Source organism: Calidris pugnax, unplaced genomic scaffold, assembly GCF_001431845.1.
Source record: "Calidris pugnax isolate Ruff unplaced genomic scaffold, ASM143184v1 scaffold162, whole genome shotgun sequence".
Classification (NCBI taxonomy): Eukaryota; Metazoa; Chordata; class Aves; order Charadriiformes; family Scolopacidae; genus Calidris; species Calidris pugnax.
This window is the reverse complement of record NW_015090900.1, coordinates 39,315-61,369: the sequence shown is the minus strand read 5'-3', so window position 1 is coordinate 61,369 and position 22,055 is coordinate 39,315. Positions and strand designations below refer to the sequence as shown.

General features: G+C 42.3%; 2 protein-coding genes across 8 annotated transcripts; one reads left to right on the top strand and one right to left on the bottom strand.

The window, feature by feature from the left end:
- The first annotated feature begins 561 nt into the window (after positions 1–561).
- SRSF10 (serine/arginine-rich splicing factor 10) lies at positions 562–11,849 on the top strand. Of its 7 annotated transcripts, XM_014948647.1 has the most exons (7): positions 569–796; positions 2,934–3,038; positions 4,798–4,901; positions 6,585–6,747; positions 7,045–7,098; positions 7,272–7,373; positions 10,541–11,849. In XM_014948647.1, exons 1-7 carry the CDS (start codon positions 732–734, stop codon positions 10,557–10,559), a joined length of 612 nt encoding a protein of 203 aa, XP_014804133.1. In that variant the 5' UTR covers positions 569–731; the 3' UTR covers positions 10,560–11,849. The 7 variants fall into 7 exon arrangements, with proteins under 7 accessions (XP_014804130.1, XP_014804129.1, XP_014804133.1 ...); XM_014948644.1 differs by lacking the exon at positions 10,541–11,849 and having other exon boundaries at positions 562–796; positions 7,048–7,098; positions 7,272–9,541; XM_014948643.1 differs by lacking the exon at positions 10,541–11,849 and having other exon boundaries at positions 565–796; positions 7,272–9,541.
- A 449-nt stretch (positions 11,850–12,298) lies between these two features.
- On the bottom strand, positions 12,299–16,940 carry PNRC2 (proline rich nuclear receptor coactivator 2). Its single transcript, XM_014948653.1, has 3 exons — positions 16,831–16,940; positions 15,431–15,635; positions 12,299–14,637 (listed from the first exon to the last, which is right to left on the bottom strand). The coding sequence occupies exon 3, from the start codon at positions 14,617–14,619 to the stop codon at positions 14,197–14,199; it is 423 nt and encodes a 140-aa protein (XP_014804139.1). The 5' UTR covers positions 14,620–14,637; positions 15,431–15,635; positions 16,831–16,940; the 3' UTR covers positions 12,299–14,196.
- Positions 16,941–22,055: the final 5,115 nt, after the last annotated feature.

The window sequence follows — 22,055 nt, the reverse complement described above, 5'->3', positions numbered from 1 at the left end:
CCGCTGCTCTACAACTGTCCAATGAAAAGTCCTGGGGCACAACAGCCATTGGTGACAGGGCCACAGAACAGTGATCCCTCAAGCCACAGGAAACGGCCCTTCCTAAAAGTATTTATAATCTCATCTGGATTTTGTTCAAATCTGTTCCATTGCCACTCGGAATGGGCAATCCTGGAAGCACGTATTTCTCCCCGTCACCAAACTCCACAAAGACCAACAGGTCTCTGCGCTGGCCGACTCCACAGGAGCGAGCCACGGCGCTGTGAGGTGACGGCGGGAGGGCGAAAGCACCCTCTCCCCTCAGGGCGGGCGCCCACCCTCCACCTTGCCCGCGCGAGGAGCGCTGCTCGCGCGCATCCCCCTCTTTGGGCGGGAAAGGCGCGCGGCCGCGGTGGGGGGGCGCACGCGCGGACGGGCTGGGTGGGGGACGCGCCCGCTCGGGGAGGGCTCGAGCTGCGCACGCGCGCGCCCCCCGGCGGGTAGAGGGCGCGTGCGCAGTGAGGGCAGGGCCGCTTTTGGCGCCGGCAGTTGCTCCCTGTGTTTCCCTCCTCGCGCCGAGCTCTCGCCGGAAGCCTCGCGGGAAGTCTCGCGAGAGGCGGCGGGCGGGCGGCGGTGGCGCTGCGTGCAGCTCCCGGAGGGTCGCCTCAGCCGCTCGCCTCCCCGCAGCGCCCGGGCCCGGCCTGCCGCTCGCTGCTTCTCTCCCCGCCCCTCCAGCCGCCGCCGCCGCCGCCATGTCCCGTTACCTGCGACCCCCCAACACTTCGCTCTTCGTGCGGAACGTGGCCGACGACACCCGGTGAGTGGGGGCGGGTGCCAGCGGGGCGCGGGGGCTGCGCAGGCTTTGGCGGGCTCGCTAGGCCGCGCGGGCGGCAGCCGCCGGAGAGGCGCGGGGGCCCCTCACGGAGCGGGGAAAGGGGAGGGGGCGAGGCCGGCCTGCTCCCTTCTGCTGCTTTACCTTTCTCCCCGCCTTCTCCCCGCGCCCTTCTCCATTTTCCTCTCCCTCCTCGCCATGCTGCTCTCCTTCCCTCCTCTCCACGAGCATCGGTTTCAAAACAAACGTCCAGAAAGAACAAAGCTGGGCCGGGACAAAGTGAAACTCTCCTGCCCGCGGTTGAATTTATCCAGCGGGAGATCGAGGCGGGATTTGCAAGCCCGCTGGAGGGATAGCTGCCCGTGCCCCTCAGCGATGCTCAGCAGCCGCGGGAGAGGGGAACGCTCTTTGAAATACAGCGGTTGTTACTAGAAAAGGCGACAACAGCGCCTTTGCTGTGGGTGTCCCCAAAATTCTTGGCGTAGTCGGTTCCGTTAGTATGGTAATTGCTGCCAGCTCGGGTGGAATGTTACTGCATTAACGGTTATGTATGGTGTCCTCTTATGACACTCGCTATAAAGGGAGGGGGGAACAATGCTTTTTTCCCGTAATAACTGTATTGTAGCAAAATCCCCTAAGGATTAAATATGTGCAGCAACTTAGCGAGGTAACTTTTCACAGCGAATTGAAATAATTAAAAAGTGGTTATTGAACGGGTTCTTATTTAATGCTTGGGCATTTTTAATAAACTACTAGACTTCTCCATTTCTGTTTTGCAGTTTATCGTATCCCTTTTGTGTTTTACCAGCTGTGAAACAGAGCGTATTCGTATAGAATGCATATGTGAATTAGAGCCCTCTTTTGTTGTTAATTATTGCAGAATTTGTATGGGAGTCCCTGTAAGGTCTAGTTGTATAAAATGTGAGCATGAGTTTTTAAACTTGCTACCTGGGCAGCTTGCACCAGAGTTGTTCAGCAAATAACAATACCATTGGTGTGACAATGAATTAGAAACCTTGTTATAGTCAAAAGTGTAAATAGCTTCAAATTAATTTTTTTTTCCAATGAATTTTTCTTTCCTCTTTCTGGTAGTTTATTTTACCGTTAGGACAATCAGGGAGGACAGTTGCTTCTGAACTTTCTTAAATAATGTGGGTCCTTTTGAGGCTTTTGCTATAAGCTTGTGATTAGACAGTACATTCTTCTTAGGGGTGGTTTCATTGTGAGATGTTGATGTTGGTCATCGTAGTTGCCTTCTGCCGTCATTGACTATATGCACTGCAGATTCTTTCCTGACTGATGAGAGAGAGAAATGAATAGTAGTAACCCTTCTATACCACATAAATATGGTACTACATCAGTCTTTCTCATACAGGTTATTGTCCTCAAATGACACAAAAAATACATGTAAAGAAGCTGATGTGATTAAGAAACCTCTCTGTTGAGGAGACAGTAGTTGTTCCTAGTATAGTTACAGTTCTGTTCAACAGTTTTTGTGCTCAGTTCTCTTAAAGCCACCTCCTCGGAAAAGCTACCCTAAGGGCATGAATGGTTGCTCACTCAAGTTTTGTTCTATTTGATGTGGTTGTAAGTATTGATTATGCTATGGAAATGAGTTTGTGTGACTGGTTTATTCTTGTACTGTTCATTTGGATCTTACAGTTGATGTCTGCATGTTGCAAAATCATTGTCAAGAGTTACATGAGGTACTTGAATAACAATAATTCTTAGATCTTTCTTTTCACTTTCTGCCCACCTTTGCTAGTATGTCCTGCATTGAATTGACTAATATGCATCGCTTTTCAGTTTACACTTCTGTTGTAGAGCGATGCTGAACACTGGTTTCCAAATGCCTGGGTGTATCTCAAGCATCCCGAGTTTGAGTGTTTTCCAAAAGCCTCGTGTGTTCCTTAACAATGAACTGCTCAAAGGTGGTTTTTTTTTCCCTGAAAATGTTTTGCTACATGCATCCTCTACCAACTGCTTCCAGAAGGATGGGTGGTCATATTGATTGTAGATTTTTACATGTTTTAAATCACTGTTATCTTTTTATTTGATGGATGTTTTTGTAACACCTTAAATAGTGGAAAAAAAACCATATAAGATATTTGTGATATTCTAGGTCTGAAGACTTGCGCCGTGAATTTGGTCGTTATGGGCCTATAGTTGATGTATACGTTCCACTTGACTTCTACACTCGTCGTCCCAGAGGATTTGCTTATGTTCAATATCCTTTCTTCAGATGGCTGATTAGTGAGGGGTGTTGAAGTTTGAAATTCAAGTTTGTGTAAGAGGTAACAAATCTAAATGAAAAAGCAGTTTACTTTTGTGTTGTATCTAATAAGTGTCTTACTTATATTGTGGTGTTTCATTATTTTTGAAGATTAACTTCTCTCAATTGTTCTTTGCCTTTTTGCAAAACTTAAGTCCAGTAATATAAAAGCTTGCTTATGTCACTGAAATTAATACTATATGATTTAAATGAAAATTTATCACTGACTCAAAATTGTCTAGCACGTTTTTATTATCACTGGTATGTAAGTAAATTTGTGCTTAGCAAACTGTGGCTGGTATTCATTGTTAATTTAACAAATGGAAACTGGAATCACTTGATCAAAATCAGATTGTATAAAAAATGAGGTGAAGTTCTTTCTTTAATATTGTCCCCTAATTTACTGTCCTCTGTTGTTGCCTCAGAATGTAAAGCTGTACAGTAATGGCGACCCCAAAGAGAAAGCATGAAAGAACCTTTAGAGTAGAGTTCAACAATTAAGGCAAGTAGACAAGCCAAAGACCTCTTAAGGATCAGGCTTGAAGAGAAGGGAGAGTTTGGGAAAAGAAAAAATAAAGAAAAGCTGGAAGAAGGACAAGCCATAATGGGAGACAAAGCTTCGCTTTATCTACAAAAGGGGGAAAAGGTTGTTTTTCAAAGTAAAAGATAAAGCCATCTGTCATTTTTGGCCAAGCATCTCATGACAAGTCCTTCTGACAAGCACTTAAAGAGTTAAAGGTCAAGATGAAGTTGAATGGTGGCCAAGATTAAAGGAGTCATACCTGATGTATCCTACAGAATAACAGCTTTTCTTCTGTTTGTCACGTAAGCAGTAATTTGATGAATGATTCTGGTTTAGTCCATTGACAAAACCTGTAATATTTCTCTTGTGAGTGCTACTGTAACTGTGGTCTTGAGTGAAAGTGCATTCGTTCTTGGTTTATCGAGCTTTATACCTACAACGCGGTAGTTTCTTTTCTGCTTAGATGATGCTGCTGGTGAACTGAGTTGCTACAAGGAGAAAGGCAATTTGTTCTTTCGGGTCACGTAGCTGGAAAAAGGTGTGGGACTTACAGTAGTGGTCAGTCTTGCAGATTAAAATTAGTAATGTTTTTGTACTGAACATCTGACCTGACTGAGAGTGTAGGGATTTTAGTGTATGCTTTTATCTCTGGCTGTTGAAGGTCTGCATACATGTCCATGGCATTACAGAATTTAAACTTAAAGTCAGTTAGTGAAAAAACAGAGAGCTTTATCCCAATCCTAAAATTAATAGACACGTGTTAAATTTACTGTTGGTATGCCTAAAGTAATTTAAGAACAAGGGTTTAATTTTACTAAAGTCAGTGTAGTGGAGAGAACTGAATGACCATTAACAAATGTGTTTTGAGAAGGATACCGCTTCTTTTTCTTGCATAAGTACAAGTGGGAGAAGAAAAAAGTTAAGAGTATTGCATAGCAACTGCTTGCTGATGGATAAGTTCATGGTCATATTATGAGACTTTAATTTTATTGTAGGAGTTCTCAGATAGCTTCTGGTTAAATTTTAAAAAATGAATTTATTAGTGTATACTGTAGCATGACCAAAAGAACTTAAAAAAATAATCCATAACCAAAAAAAACCCCTGTGAAATTATAAAATAACTTTTTTTTTTTATTTTAAATGCCAAATCTGTAAACTGCTCAAATTCCCAAGTACCTTAACACTCACCACATTTGAAGATGTCCGTGATGCAGAAGATGCTCTCCATAATTTGGATCGAAAGTGGATTTGTGGTCGGCAAATAGAAATCCAGTTTGCACAGGGGGACCGGAAGAGTAAGTGCTTTGTGTTTATTAATTTCATCAGACTGTGATTTTGGCCTTAATGTGTAGTGCCAGGCAATGTCACATGTGCTATTAATTGTTGTGATATGTTCTTACAGTATGTGGATGTTTTGCTTTTTATGCGGTAACTATTAATGACTCGTTTTAATTAAAAACAGATAACTAAGTGTAACGGTCACTTACACAATCTGATCCGTGCTGCTGACAGAAAATTCTTAAGAGCTTTCTTTGCAGAAACACAGTGTTGAAAATTCTCCCTGTCCAAATGAGCAGCTCAGTTTTAATGCATTGCAATGTTTATATTGTGTTGAAGCCTGTTAGTGATTCTGTGTTGACATTTCCCCCTGCTGTCCAATTTCCAGGATTGTGGTAATGTCTTAATTTTCACTTGGCTTCAAGATAAAAGTAAATTTCGAGGTATCTCCATTCAACGTGACACAGATGTGTTAGATTCTGAACAGATAATTGTAAAGAGAACTTAGATCTTTTCCATCTGTAATTCATATACATATTCTTAACATATAGATAAATACTATATAAAAATACAGCATGGTGTTGGTAAGCCTAACACGTACCTGTTGATCTAAACCAGGACTGTGATGCTTATGTGCAGCTTGGGAATAAAAACACTTTAAGGATCTTTCAGTTAAAGCTGTCAAAGAAACAACCTAACTCTGCAGGTTTCTCTCAAATACTCACATCTGACTTATTGAAGTCAATGGAAATTGTATGCTCTGAAGGACAGACTTCTGTCCTGTATATAAACATTAGGATTTCTTCCAAATTTCTGAAGAAAAATTAACTAAATCTACCGTAGTGTTGTAAACAGCAGCACTTAAAAATTGTGGCCATTTAGTACAGATAGTGTTCATCACAGCATGGTATGTGTAAAATACTGTGAGCGTGGTCTTTGGGTCTGAATGAGAATGGGATTTAATGCCAAGGAAAGATAGCGGTGCTGCTTAGAGGAAGTAAACCAGAAGGCTAATAAGTTCATTCATTCTTAATTGTTTTAATAACTGAGCTACAGAGTGAATGTGCATCATCTTACTGGCAGGGGGAGTACTTCTAGAATCAGACTTCTCTTTGTGTGGCGGCTGCTGCTGTATGCACTGCCTTTTAATCATTAAAGAAGACTGTGGATCAGGTGTAACGCGTGGTGCTGTGTTGGCAAGAAAATAGGTGTTTAATTAATTCCCTGTTAGCTTTCACTTTTTTAGCAAATTCAGGAATGTAAGAATGTTTCAGTCATGGGTTTGGCCTGTCACACAGTTTCCAGGTGGCCTGAAATTACCTTAACCAATTCTTTGCTCTGGTTCTGTGGAGCATTAGTCCTTTCTTACTGGTTTTGGGGGTAGTTTATTTTGTGATTTGGTTTTCTTCCCCTGAGTCGCCCCCCCCCCCCCGTTATTTCTCTCCCCCCGTCCCCCCCCCCCCCCCCCCCCCGAATTTATGATGCCCACAAGGCTGCATTAATTTTTGTCCATTGGTTAAAGAAGCAAAAAGCAAATGCCATGCAGCAATCCCTTACCCATCCTTTTCATAAACATCTCTGCTAAAAACATGAATTATGCTTGCTGCTAAATACCAAGTATATAGATTAGTAGTGTCACTAAATGGAAAGCGGGGTGTCTTTTTTAACTTAAAAGGTTAAATATTGCTATTTTTTTACAGCACCAAATCAGATGAAAGCCAAGGAAGGGAGAAACCTATACAGTTCTTCTCGTTACGATGACTATGACAGATATAGGCGATCTAGAAGTCGGAGTTACGAAAGGAGACGGTCTAGAAGTCGTTCTTTTGATTACAGCTATAGAAGATCGTATAGTCCCAGAAAGTAAGTGTAGTGTGTGTTTGGCTTTAACTGCACAGCAGTCTGTTGGAGGAGAAATGCCACATTGACTATTTAATCGTTAAAGTTTTGAATCATCTTTTTCTATACTCACTTTGTAATTATTTGTGGGAGTTACGTATCTTGCATGCTACATCACATTGGAAATATTGAATGAAATGGTTCTGTGCTTTGTTGAAGAGTAACTAAAAGCAAATGCACAGCTTGAAAAATAATGTATTAAGCATTTATTACATACATAGGTATTTGTCACCGTTTACTTTTTCTGATGTACCTTTTTAGCAGTAGACCTACTGGAAGACCTCGTCGTAGCAGAAGCCATTCGGACAATGATAGGTAAAGTACTTTTTACTCCCTTTGAATTGAAAACTTAGATCACTGTATTCCTTTAACTATAGGTTTAAAAAAAAGTTTCTCCTGAAAAAAACGGTAAACAATTTTTAATGTACTAGATGTCTAAGAATAGTGTTTTTACATTCAAATCTCCTCTCTCCCCTTTATTCTGATAGGTTCAAACACCGCAATCGATCTTTTTCAAGATCTAAGTCCAATTCAAGATCACGATCCAAGTCACAGCCCAAGAAAGAAATGAAGGCTAAATCACGGTCTAGGTCTGCATCTCACACCAAATCTAGAGGCACCTCTAAAACAGATTCTAAAACACACTATAAGTCCAGCTCAAGATATGAAAAGGAGTCGAGAAAAAAAGAACCAGCTAGATCCAAATCACAGTCAAGATCACATTCTAGATCTAGGTCAAAATCCAGATCAAGGTCGTGGACTAGTCCCAAGTCCAGTGGCCACTAACAGTGTATCCATGTTGTTTTTAGGCATGTAAGATTCATTTACACACAGTTCAGTTTACTTAAATTATCAGGAATATGATGTTGCAACAGTGCTAAAAAATATTTTCTTTGTCAGTTTTCCCTGTAGCCGACAATGGTTAAAATTAAAACAGTGTTGAGAAGCCACTGAGAGAGAGAGAGAAAGAGAGAGAGAGAGGGAGAGAATGTCCACTTGGTTAAATGTCATGGGCAGCTACCGATTTGGTTGTGGTGTCTCTATGTATATTTTTGTAAAGATTTGCATTTTTAAATGCTTAGATATTGGTGATGACTTGATTGATCGTAACTTGCAACATTGTCCTATTAAAAGAAAAAAAATGTCATACCCGTAGAGAAATTGGTACCAGTTTGTGCTGAACAGTTAAACCGACTGTTTAACTTGTTCTTTAATGCTAAACTTTTTGGGATAAAACGGAAAAAACTGGACAGCTGTAGTGCAACACTGGCTGCCGGGAGACGCAGGCTGGCGATTTTCCGTTGTTCCAAGGCAGGTTTCCGTGTTCTCCGAGCCCACTGACACCAGTAGGTTGGTGAATAGAGCTCTATGGAGAGATGGGGTATTTTTTTTTTTTTTAATTTTTTTTTTTTTTGAGATTTCTCTTGAACCCTGCCATCTGGAGGGATGGTACTAACATTGCATGGACTACACGGGGAGAGAGTCGGTCTTGGAAAGCTCGTTGGGAGCCTGTGCAGTGTCGGGACGTGTCAGGATAGAGGCTTCACAGCTTTTGACCTGGCTGCTAGTACTAAATGTGTGAGGAAAAAAAAGATAAAACAACACACCTTGAAATGGAAAATTAAATTCCAATTTCAGCAAACGGCAGAGCAACTAAATATTAGGTTGTGTGTACATTTTATGCAGTTTTTGTATCTATTCTAAATTTTAGTGAGCAGTTAACCATAAAATTACTTAGTTTTCCTGCTGTTAGATACCAGTAGATTGTTTGAGTCGTGTGTGTACAGTATATAAGAACTAAACTTTTATGCCAATGACTCCTGTGGTTAGTTGGTGTCTTCATAGGTATAAAACTGTAGCCATCTCTCTTCCTGAGTAACAAAGACTTGCTTTTACACATTTAAAAAAAGTATTTGGTCAAGCAAGTCTGAATCACTTCTTCCTCAGAATGGATAGTGGTTTGGTTACAAGATTTCGTTTTACTTAAGAACAAATGTTTGAAGTTGGATATGAACAAGAGCTGCATCTCTAGCTATTTAGTTTATCACTAATACAGTATATTTAGTAAATTGAATGTGAAAAATAACAAAACCAGTGTGTAATCTTACCAGTATTTCTCTAGAAGGCAAGATACTTTGTTATGAAAATGGCTTTTGGCGTTTTTTTTTTTTCTATTTACCTTCAAAAGCCAGCATCAAACACCCGGTGTTCCTTGCTGTCTTATGGAGTAGCGTTTAAAGACATCGATTTCACAAAATTCCTTTTTAGAGAAATATTTTAGGGTTTTTGGTTTTAGTGTTTCCAGCAGGGCCTTTGAAGAAACGCAGACGGCTTTTAAATATTGGCGGTGGAACGTGCTTAGGGGGTTGATTCTAGAATCTTTGTACATTTGATAGTATTTCTAACTTTTTTTCTTTACTGTTTGCAGTTAATGTTCATGTTCTGCTATGCAATCATTTATATGCACGTTCCTTTAATTTTGTAGACTTTCCTGGATGTATAGTTTAAAAAACAGCAAAAAGTCTATTTAAAACTGTAGCAGTAGCGTGCAGCTCTAGCAGAGGAAAGTTGTGGGATTAAACTTTGTATTTCCTTTCTTATAGAGGCTTCTAAAAAGGTATTTTTATATGTTCTTTTTAACAAATATTGTGTACTACCTTTAAAACATCAATGTTTTGATCAAAATAACTAAAGACCCAGCTTATTTTCTGCTTGCTGTAAATTTAGCAAACATGCTGTAATAAAAAAATGAAGGAAATACTGATCCACTGGAATTATTGTAGCTTTAGAATTTGACTCCAGAGCATGGTTAGGAGTAGAGCTATGCATCCCTTATGGAGTGAAATCCTTACTATGGTATTTCAGTAAGGTCAGGAATTTATCATTTAATGTCTGAATAAATATCATTTCACATTTTTAAAGGGGTACTAGGCAAAATAAGATTGATAAGCGTATGTTTTAGTCTAATATATTGACATTTCTTTTCCGTTAACGTTCATTATGGCTGGATGAACTACCCTGTGGTTATAATTTGGGTATCATTAGCCAGGTTATAAACTCCTTAAAATCAGGAATTGAAGATTCCTAGAGAGAAATTATATTTGCTGTATCACGAGTTGCACCAGCAGTGGCTCTCTAGGAGGTGGCAAAGACTTTACTGGTGACGTTTAGAACCGGGGCTGCCTCCTGGCACTTCTGGTATTTAGGACTGGTTCTTCTTAATGCCACTGAAGAAAAACAACTCTGAAAAGCACTTAATTGCTTTGAGAAACCCCCTCTTGCATTTCGTAAGCTGAGCTCTGATTATCTTGTAGCATAAAAGTGGTGTGTAAGAGCGGAAAAGCCCACCCTTTTTCAGCTTTCTTAAAAGAATATAGTCTTCAAGACCCAAATCCCACCTGAAAGCGGTCCAGCCGACTGTGGTGTGGGAAGGTGCAGGTCTGTGGTTTTGTCAGCAGCCTCTGAGGCCTCGCTGTAATTAAAGATCTCGTTAGTCCAGCCAGAATTGGAGCTGGCTAAGTGGGGAGGAGGGAGGAGAAGGTCTTTGTGTCCAGGCTGAGGTTACAATTTGAGTCTGCGGAGTAAGAGTTAACGATACCTTAACTATTTTGTCATCATGTCCTTATATTGTGTGCCTCAACATTTATGTATAGCACAGTTTAAAAATCTTTTTTTTTTTTTTTGTTTTGAAAATCCAATTCATTGCAAGTATAATGTAGTATCTGACAGTTCTGATGGTTCTTTCTTTCTCTCCCAGAGGTAGGACTAAACTTTGACTTGACTTGTGTATATGAACAAGCCAGAAAAGCCGAACACAAACCCACGATGTTTCAAGAGTGCATGAATAAAGATGTTGTCCTAGTTCTTGCTCCCATGGAAAAATTGTGAAGAAGCTGTTCTGTGGGCCTTTCAGTTGGGGACGAGTTAGCAGGATGTGGCCAAAAGGGCAGGGAATGTTTACCGCATTCACGCAAGTCAAGCCACAGCCCATCTAGATAAAAACATCTCCCTCCCTCGAGGCAGGAAATCCTAATCCTGCCCTAAAAAAAAAAAAAAAAACAACCACAAAAACCAACCAAGAAATAAAAAATAAAAAGCAGTAGCCTGTTTTGTGTGAGCTCCCTGCAGGTTATGCACAGCTGGAATGCAAGAACATACGCAGGCTACAAAAGATCATGTCTAGGCATCTTTCTTTTGGAGTCTCAAGAATGGTGGGAATTCTGTTTTGTTTTTTTTTTTCCTGTGGTAAACTATAGATATTTTTTTTTGTCATTCCTGCAAAATTTGTAGAATTGCAGTAGTGTGTAAAAGCGGAAAAAAAAAAAATAATAATCTGCTGAAAAGTAATGGCCATGCTCCAAAATATCTGCAGCGTTAATTATCCATTTATCTCAGCAGTAACAGAAGGCTCTATTGGAACTTCTTTTTCACCAAAAGTCCGTGCACCCAACCGATAATTATAAATCTTTAAAATCTAGTGGTTGAGTAGCTGGGTGTTTAAATTAGGGCCTCTAATAGACTGTTTTCTGGAAGCTAAATGTTATCCTTTCTATGTCTTTTAAAGATGTTTAAATGTACAGTATAATGGCTTTATTCAAAGTGGAAATTTTCAATTTAAATGTTATTTTGAGCTCTCTTCTTGAAAAGAGCTTTTTTTTTTCTTACTGTTTAGTCTGGGGTAACAGCTTGAAAGTATGTTCAGAGAAGGGCAATTGGATCAACATCTTGATCTTTGACAGGGATGTTGCAGATGATTAACACTTGGAAGTACAAAGGGATAAATTTACACATTTTTAGGACATAATCACCCATTAATAATTGCTGGTTTTCTCCATTTATCTTGTAACTTGCTTAAAAAGTCTGTAGTCCATTTGCTATAATATTTGTCTAAAGATGCTCTTACTGATGAGACTATTCTAGGAAGGGAAGACTCTGTACCCTGTAGTGTGTTTGATCAAAAGATGCTGATGTTTTATTCATACACATCCTTTCTTCTTGAGTTTTGTGTTCCATCTGTGCAAATAACCCTGTGAATTGGGAATAAAATGTACAAGTTTTGACTATAACTTGAGAGCACCTTCTGAGTTAATTACTGCAGCCGTAGCCTGGTGGAGATCTGGTCCTGGAGATGCCCCAGGAGGGTCCTGCCAGCCCCTTCCAGCCCCGCTTTTGTCCTGGTGAGTGTGAATTTTCCAGCCCCGCGTTCCCAAATCCCCACCCAGGCTGAGGAAAAAGGGCTGGAGTTGAAGAAACTCCTTGTTGTAAAGCATTTTCCACCTTTTCTGACGCTGGACTTGTGCCAGGGTTCCCAGGTTCCTGTTTCTTGCCAGATAAAGATAATAGTAAAGAGTTTCTTGCAAAAGGAAAGGCTATGGATAAGTTAAGGATATGAAAAGGGGTATTTAAAGACATGAATCAGTGTTTTGAACTGTCAGAAGAGATTTATATTCAACTCTTTAAGCTGCCAAAAAAAAAATTCCCGCTTTTCCATTACCGTCTTAAAATAAATAGAGGCTTTTAGGGGGTGAAAATAGTTTATTTAAATTTTTATCGTTTCCAATTTGTACATACAAAGTAAGTAATTGACAATTTGAAGTTGAATTTTTAATACACAATTGTAAGTGGGATAACAGCTCATTCACTGGGGAAGGTCCAGGTCACAAAGTCCTTAAGTTTAAAGATCGCCAATTCCTTCTTATTTGGAGCAAGAGATTTGTAAACATTCAAACCAGCTGCCAAGGCATTTTGAATGTACAGAAAGACATCTCAGAACATCTCACAGTCCACAAAAGTCCCTCTTAAGTTAAAGCACCTCTTTTTTTTTTTTTTTTTTTAGTAATTACTGTATTTTTTTAAAACTCTGGATTTTGTTATCACAGTTCAGTTGTTTCCATTATAGGTCAACTGAATTGTGACAACAGTGAAAGCTGCCCCTGGCAACTGCCCTCGTTTTGTAGATTTTATTCTCTATTTTCTTTTAGTAACTAGTGGGACAAAATAATGTTGTAGCATTGATTCATTTTAGGAAAAAAAAAAACTATCAATTCATCAAGCACCCAAACTCAGCCATTGGCATTTTTTTGTGAAACACCCAATTTGGTTTTAAACACCTTAATGTTTTTTTCATGGTTTAACACACACCTCTCCTGTACATTCCAAACATGAGGATCTTCAACTTGAGCAGCTTTGCTTTTTTTTTTAATTTTTTTTAATTTTATTTTATTAAAAAATTCTAAATAAGCCTCTTTTGCACTGAGTTTACTTTAAAAATGAGCTCACAACAACGTGCATATTCACTGTACGTTAAGTGCAAGGGCACAGCCACAATTATTTAGGTTTTTTTTAACAAAATATTTTTTTTCTTTTTAAATCAGGCCATGTACTCCACATGGTCATCATACATTCAGCAGTTTTGTACTAAAAAATACTTCTGTGCAGGAAAGCCCAGCATCAATTTACATATGCTACAAAGTTTTACATTTATTTACATGGCTCTGTCTTCCCTATGAAAACATTTTAATACCTGCCACAAGCTACTGTAACTCACAACAATTATTACAGGGTACCCAATTTAAGACCAGCCTAACTAACTACTCCACCTCTTTTACAATTTTTAAAAACTGGTATAAAAATGTATTTTAGGTTTCATCAGTGCAATTGGTGTGCAAATGGGGGATTTTTTAGCTTTTTTGGCAGTCATCTGGCAATGCAGTGTCATGGGTTGGCACCGTCTGACTTGGGATGATGCCCAAGGAGCATCCTGAGAGCTGGAGAGCGGCAGTTCCAGGACACACCAAGATGTTTCCACATCCAAATTTTAATCACAGGCTGTAAACGCTCATCTGCCGATTCAAGGGTGTCTAATCAAGCTCTCTAGAGAATAATTTGTGGTTTACCTAGTCCTAGGTGGAGGTCTGCTCTGCAGTTTTTCTTTAACTAGCTAATTTTACACAAGTTTGAAAGGCAGCAAAGTACAAGACTAAAGCTTTCAGTGCATTTTTTTTCCAGTTAATGCTGCATTAAGTTAGGGAAAAGCTGATTTTCTACCACCACACCAAAAAGCAGTCACAATTCTAATTTGACAGTCCCACTTTTGTAATAAATGGCAACTGTTCAGGATTTGATTAGATTGATTACAGAGAAAATGGCAGAGGTTGGAACAAGGTGATCTTTAAAGTCCCTTCCAACCCAAACCATTCGATGATTCTACAAAAATACCTATTTCACAGTGAACACAGCACACGACTTTTGAGGTAAAAACATAAGGGGAATGTAAACTCTCAGCCCCTTCTCTTCCAAGTGACTTAACTACATGCAGCAAGAACATCTGGTTCTCTGGCCTCTGGGGTTAGGAACAACGCTTCTCAAATTTGAAACCCTGTAAATTTTAAATAACTTTAAAAATGCCTGGACTCAAGCCTGGACTTTGAGTAATGTTTTAAGCTGAAATGTCATTATTTCTTTATCAGAAGGTTTAAAAGAAACGGGTACCCAGTGGCTTGGTGGCTTAGGAAGAACACTTGGTGAGGGTGGCTCACTGAATTTTGCTCCAGCGTAGTTCTGGTTGGTCTGAGGTGCGAAAAACAGGTTGCGATTCGATAAAGTAGGACTCCAATTTTGATTATTGGGGAAATGAACATTGTTCTTTCCCCCTTTTTGCATGGCCTGCCATGCTCCAGGTGATGAGTTGCATCCGTGTCCTCTTTCTTTCTTCATATAGGTCTTCATCTGTGAATTCTGGTCTGTCTTCTTCTGCCTGTTTTTAAGTTGTTGATGGTTCTTGGTGGTATTTCTAGACTGGGGAGCTGGAATGTTGAATCTTTCTCCACCCCCCATCTTCAACTTAAATGTCACCTGTAAAAACAGGGGAAAAAGGTGGAGCTTGCATTACTACTTGATTTTTTTCTTAAAAATATCCCATCTTCAACTTAAATGTCACCTGTAAAAACAGGGGAAAAAGTCAGTGGAGCTTGCATTACTACTTTTTTTTTTTCTTAAAAATACTTCAAAGAATTTTTAGATTCTAAGCAAGGGAACTGAAACCAATCTAACCAGAACTCATTGAAAGTAGTGGGTTTTTCTCTTTTACTGGTTACCACTTCAAAAATAACCACTAACTTAGCTGACACGCTCACGAGAACTGAATTATAATGCAGTTTATCTTCTGCATGGGAGATTACTGACTCTACAATGGATTAACAATTCCACTGCTGCTGGCTGACCAGCAAGTCACAGAACAATCCATCCCTCAGGAACCGCACCTCAATAGTCAGAGCTTTGACTATCTAGTTATGAAAACACTGGCCCCTCCACACAGCCCACCTACCAAATAAACCCTTCTTTTCTCTGCAGCAAAAGGTGTTACTGGAAGAATATGAATAATGTGTTGCTTCCAAATTTAAGCTTTAGTATTTAATCCTCAAGACATTTAAACCAAGCTTGTTACACCTTGTTTGCAGTGATAAAGCCACTCCCTAGTCTTTTGGTAAATCCAAGAATTACTCTGATAAACCCAAAATGAACTAAAGACCATCACAAATGGAAAGCAGCCATTTATAACTGAACTTCCCAAGCAGTCAGCCAGATACTGTCCCACCTTCCTGCTGAGTCTCCGACACTGCAAGATTCCTCTCCTACCCCCCTTTACCTTTCAGTTGTTTTCTCAGATTCCACACTCTCCAATTCTTGCCCCCTTTCTTGCGTCCAAGCCTGGAAAAGTCGGTGCTGCCTTTTGCTGGACTCCTTCCTTTGGCTAGGAATGGAAGTTCTCATGGGCTGATCTGCTGTTTTCAGCCAGGGAGCCGAGCCCAACATCGGATTCTCGGCACAGAAGCTCCAAGGGAGAAGTCCCACTGCATAAATGAGAAAGTAGTTTGAACTCGGGTTAAGAAACAATTGCTTCTCTCTCAAAATAAGCTGAAGTAATTCAGAGATTTCCTGAAGTCTCTTATTTGGGAAAAAATAACAGTATCTTTGAACAAAAGAAGAAAAAAAAAAGGTAGTACTTATCTTTATTTATATAAACTTCACCATTCTATAACAATTGCTTCTCTCTCAAAATAAGCTGAAATAATTCAGAGATTTCTTAAAGTCTCTTATTTGGGAAAGATAACAATATCTTTAAAAAAAAAGAAGAAAAAAAAGGTAGTATTTATCGTTATTTATACAAACTTCACCATTCTACTTAGTATTTCACAAAGAGGAGTGTTTTTATCATGCTATATACCACTCCCGATAAATATTTTCACTAAGGAAAGGCAAGCAAGAACCTTAACTTTTTTTTTTTCATGGGGGAAAAAGTCAAAATACAACGGGGAAATACTTTGAGATTAACTTTTAGACAACTAGCGCTCCAATGTTTCATTCCTGAGCACAAAGAAATCCCCCTGAAAGGTCCCCGTGAAAACGAACCCCCCGACTCTGTGGGACCGCGACAGGAACTCAGCGCCCAGAACTGTCCCCAAGTGTCCCCACCCTTTCCAGAAAATCAATCGCCCCCCAAACCCTCCACCAGCCAGTACAACACAGCTCCATTTCTAATCTACCAGGTGGTTATTTTTCACCAAAATAACTCCTTATTAACTTAAAATAATTTCCTATTTAGCCCTCGACTCAGCCCCTCCTGGAAGGCTTTTTAAGATTTTAATCTTAAAGCACTCCGATCTGTTCACCTTCCCCCTACTCGACGTCTCACTTTTGAGTCATCAACACTCGAGTCCATCTCTCCCCAAGAGCTCCAGGAAGAGCCGCCCATCTTTATTTCCAGCTTTCGCCTTGTTATGATTAATCTAAAGGCCGAGGTAACGTCATTAGCACAAAATACTTCGCTGTTTGCTCCTACCGGAGCGGCCCTCACAGGCTCGTCGCTTGCCAGAGCTCCTCCGTCTCCTTATCTTCAAACTTTTTCTCTTTTTATGCTGCCTACCCCCCCCAGGCCCTCGTCGAGCCGGGAACCCCCGTCCCCACTTCCCCAACAATGGAGCAGCCCAGCGAACACAACATGGCGGCGGCAGCGCCCGGCCCTTCCCCGCACCGCTCCTCCCTTACCGACTTCTATCCGTCTCGTTCAGCCCAAAAGCACAGACACACACACGGGGGGCCTTCGGAAACCGACCCCGCTGCTCCTCCGCCGTCACTCTCCGACACCCCCCCCCCCCCCCCCCCCCCCGTAAAGCACAGCCCAAACCGCTCCACCAACTCCGGCCGCTGCCCCTCTGTCTCCCACACAAAATGGCGGCCGCTTCCCTACCCCGTATAACACCTTCACCCTCCTCCCCCCTCCCCTGACCACCCCTGCTCCAGCCAATAGGAGAGCGTCGCCTGCTCCCTCCGCTAATCAGGGCCAAGCCCCGCCTGTTGCCGGGAGGGGACGGGGCAGACCGACCGCCGTTTGAATCTCCTCAGCGCAGGGCAGCTCGGGAGGGCGGCTGCCCCGGGGCCCTTTGTCCGGGGACCGGGGCTCTTTGTCCCGGGGCTGGACCCTCCACCGGGCACGGCCCAAGGGTCCCCGGACTGCGCTCCCCAAGCCCCCTGCCGCGCAGCCGGCTTTCCTCCCCACCCCCGCTCAGGGAATTAGCACAACAAAAGAGGAGGGATGGTGGGCGGCTGCGCCAGCTGCCGCTTAGGGCTTCAAAGAGATAAAATAATTAACAAAAAAACCCGGCCCCTTCGGCGGTAAGAGGGTCCCCGAGAGCGGGGATTCACCGAAAAGCGAACAAAGAGCGAAATCCAGCCCCGTAGAGATCCTCCCGCAGCTTCCCCATCGCCTTAAGGGGTATCTGGGAGCGAGGGGCTCGTCGAGCCCGAACCCCACACCCACATGTGTTTTTGTAAGATATTTTTAAAATTTTAAATTATTAAAAAGAATTCAGAGTTATTTTCAATGTCAAACTGTAAGGAAATGCATGAAAGGAAAATCTTCCAGTTTTAAGCCACTGTTGTGGGAAGGGACTCGGAGCTGCCGAGCCCCCGGCGATGGCCGCTCTTGGTGTTCATCTTCACGTCCTCGTATTTTGCCTCAAGGGGTCATTTACACCAAAACCCACGAGATTTTATGTGTAGAGGCTGAGTGAAAGTTCCATAAACGCAGGAAACCTCCACGCTTTCCAGTGAGCTCTGGCTCCTGTCACCCCTGAGAGGTCAGTCAAGCGGTGCACACCTCATGAAGGATGAAAAAAGAGGAATTTAAAAAGAAAACACAAAGCAACTAATACAATTTAATCAACTCCGGGGCAGGGAAAAGTAGTTACAAACAACACAAAGAGTCAAAGTTTTGATTTTCAGGTATAGATACCTTGAAGAGCTCATTGAGGTGCTCCACTTTTATAGCTACAAAATGGAAAAATTACTCTTTCCTCCTTTATCTGTAAACCATTTAAACCAGAGCTGGTTTCTGACTGACCAGTACCTGGTTCTACAGGGCTCCGACCCGTTCCAGGGTCTTCGGGCACCCTTGGGACAAAAGGCAAGTCCTCAAAGGGAAGTTGTGTCTTTAAATAAAGTTTGTATTTCGTTATGCAGTGTTATTGAAGAAAAAAAGACATGCTACCTTTTAATATACAAAATGTGTTGACATAATCAAGCCCAGACCTTTGTGCATGTTCTTTATTGTATGTTGCACAAACCAAGCTGAGATTAATTTGTTTTCCTCCCTTTGCTCCCTATTTCCTGGCGCTTAATGTTATGGCTGAGATCCTTTTAGCAGCTTTCATTTAGATAGAAGCAACAGTATCTGCTGTAACCAAACACTTGAGCCTTGAAATTCCACTAATAACCTCAAACAACTCTCCTATAATGCACGCCAGCAGATTTTTGCTTTGGTTCTATCTTTAGCATGTTTATATCTGCTAAAACATCATCTTAGCTCAGTGTGCAGATGTTTTTAAGTCGGGACACGCCACTGATATTTAGAAATGGCATTTTACTGGCTGCACATGTGCTCTCTTGTCTGGGGAACAGAACATCCATGTACTTTTCAATTCAGATCAAGGATGACACAAGGTCTGGCAGTTTTTCCTCGCTATCTTTTAGATACTTCAAAAAAACACATCTTGTCTTTCAGAACTGGTTTTGGGGTCAGGCTGACACATTTAGCCAGAGCCACAGGAGAGCAGGAAATGTCAGTGATAAACCAGTCTTTTTGTAGAAACTCACTGAAAAACACCAGGAAACCGGATGACCACTACAGTAAATTGTATCGTCCAGAGTTCAAGCAGGAACACAAGGGGATTTTTAAATCAAAAGGGCAGGCGGTTCAGAATATCCAAAACACCACAATGCCCAACTTGCAAGCAAAGGGAAAGTTTCTCATGCTTCGTGCTTCAGCTGCTAAAGCCTTGGGCAGGTTTCCTCTCTGCAGCAGAAGAAGGGGAGATATTTACTGTGAGGGTGGTGAGAGCCTGGCCCAGGTTGCCCAGAGAAGCTGTGGCTGCCCCATCCCTGGAGGGGTTCAAGGCCAGGCTGGAGGGGGCTTGGAGCAACCTGGTCTGGTGGGAGGTGTCCCTGCCCAGGGCAGGGGGTGGCACTGGGTGGTCTTTAAGGTCCTTTCCAACCCAAACCATCCTGTGATTCTATGATTCCTGGCTGCCCCGGGGCCCTTTGTCCGGGGACCGGGGCTCTTTGTCCCGGGGCTGGACCCTCCACCGGGCACGGCCCAAGGGTCCCCGGACTGCGCTCCCCAAGCCCCCTGCCGCGCAGCCGGCTTTCCTCCCCACCCCCGCTCAGGGAATTAGCACAACAAAAGGGGAGGGATGGTGGGCGGCTGCGCCAGCTGCCGCTTAGGGCTTCAAAGAGATAAAATAATTAACAAAAAACCCGGCCCCTTCGGCGGTAAGAGGGTCCCCGAGAGCGGGGATTCACCGAAAAGCGAACAAAGAGCGAAATCCAGCCCCGTAGAGATCCCCCGCAGCTTCCCCATCGCCTTAAGGGGTATCTGGGAGCGAGGGGCTCGTCGAGCCCGAACCCCACACCCACATGTGTTTTTGTAAGATATTTTTAAAATTTTAAATTATTAAAAAGAATTCAGAGTTATTTTCAATGTCAAACTGTAAGGAAATGCATGAAAGGAAAATCTTCCAGTTTTAAGCCACTGTTGTGGGAAGGGACTCGGAGCTGCCGAGCCCCCGGCGATGGCCGCTCTTGGTGTTCATCTTCACGTCCTCGTATTTTGCCTCAAGGGGTCATTTACACCAAAACCCACGAGATTTTATGTGTAGAGGCTGAGTGAAAGTTCCATAAACGCAGGAAACCTCCACGCTTTCCAGTGAGCTCTGGCTCCTGTCACCCCTGAGAGGTCAGTCAAACGGTGCACACCTCATGAAGGATGAAAAAAGAGGAATTTAAAAAGAAAACACAAAGCAACTAATACAATTTAATCAACTCCGGGGCAGGGAAAAGTAGTTACAAACAACACAAAGAGTCAAAGTTTTGATTTTCAGGTATAGATACCTTGAAGAGCTCATTGAGGTGCTCCACTTTTATAGCTACAAAATGGAAAAATTACTCTTTCCTCCTTTATCTGTAAACCATTTAAACCAGAGCTGGTTTCTGACTGACCAGTACCTGGTTCTACAGGGCTCCGACCCGTTCCAGGGTCTTCGGGCACCCTTGGGACAAAAGGCAAGTCCTCAAAGGGAAGTTGTGTCTTTAAATAAAGTTTGTATTTCGTTATGCAGTGTTATTGAAGAAAAAAAGACATGCTACCTTTTAATATACAAAATGTGTTGACATAATCAAGCCCAGACCTTTGTGCATGTTCTTTATTGTATGTTGCACAAACCAAGCTGAGATTAATTTGTTTTCCTCCCTTTGCTCCCTATTTCCTGGCGCTTAATGTTATGGCTGAGATCCTTTTAGCAGCTTTCATTTAGATAGAAGCAACAGTATCTGCTGTAACCAAACACTTGAGCCTTGAAATTCCACTAATAACCTCAAACAACTCTCCTATAATGCACGCCAGCAGATTTTTGCTTTGGTTCTATCTTTAGCATGTTTATATCTGCTAAAACATCATCTTAGCTCAGTGTGCAGATGTTTTTAAGTCGGGACACGCCACTGATATTTAGAAATGGCATTTTACTGGCTGCACATGTGCTCTCTTGTCTGGGGAACAGAACATCCATGTACTTTTCAATTCAGATCAAGGATGACACAAGGTCTGGCAGTTTTTCCTCGCTATCTTTTAGATACTTCAAAAAAACACATCTTGTCTTTCAGAACTGGTTTTGGGGTCAGGCTGACACATTTAGCCAGAGCCACAGGAGAGCAGGAAATGTCAGTGATAAACCAGTCTTTTTGTAGAAACTCACTGAAAAACACCAGGAAACCGGATGACCACTACAGTAAATTGTATCGTCCAGAGTTCAAGCAGGAACACAAGGGGATTTTTAAATCAAAAGGGCAGGCGGTTCAGAATATCCAAAACACCACAATGCCCAACTTGCAAGCAAAGGGAAAGTTTCTCATGCTTCGTGCTTCAGCTGCTAAAGCCTTGGGCAGGTTTCCTCTCTGCAGCAGAAGAAGGGGAGATATTTACTGTGAGGGTGGTGAGAGCCTGGCCCAGGTTGCCCAGAGAAGCTGTGGCTGCCCCATCCCTGGAGGGGTTCAAGGCCAGGTTGGAGGGGGCTTGGAGCAACCTGGGCTGGTGGGAGGTGTCCCTGCCCAGGGCAGGGGGTGGCACTGGATGGGCTTTAAGGTCCTTTTCAACCCAAACCATCCTGTGATTCTATGATTCCCAGAGCTATGGTAACCCTGACACATAAAGAAGCGCCTCAAGTGCCTGCCATGTCCTGGACTACATGTCCTGAAGACAGCACAGACTCAGTCCCAGGGTTCAGTTTCAATCCCTTATTACTAGGACCTGAGAGCCCCTCAAGAGCTACTCCACTTCCTCAAATGATGATTTTTAAACCCTCATTATTTTTTTCAACACAAGACTTCCTCTTCCAAAGCCTATGGCACGACATGCACTTCAGTTACTGAGGGGCAGACTGTCTCAGCAGAGGGACATGAGGTGGCTCAAGGAGCAGCTTGTCCCCACCACCCATGCAACCCAAACCATCCTGTGATTCTATGATTCCCAGAGCTATGGTAACCCTGACACATAAAGAAGCACCTCAAGTGCCTGCCATGTCCTGGACTGCATGTCCTGAAGACAGCACAGACTCAGTCCCAGGGTTCAGTTTCAATCCCTTATTACTAGGACCTGAGAGCCCCTCAAGAGCTACTCCACTTCCTCAAATGATGATTTTTAAACCCTCATTATTTTTTTCAAC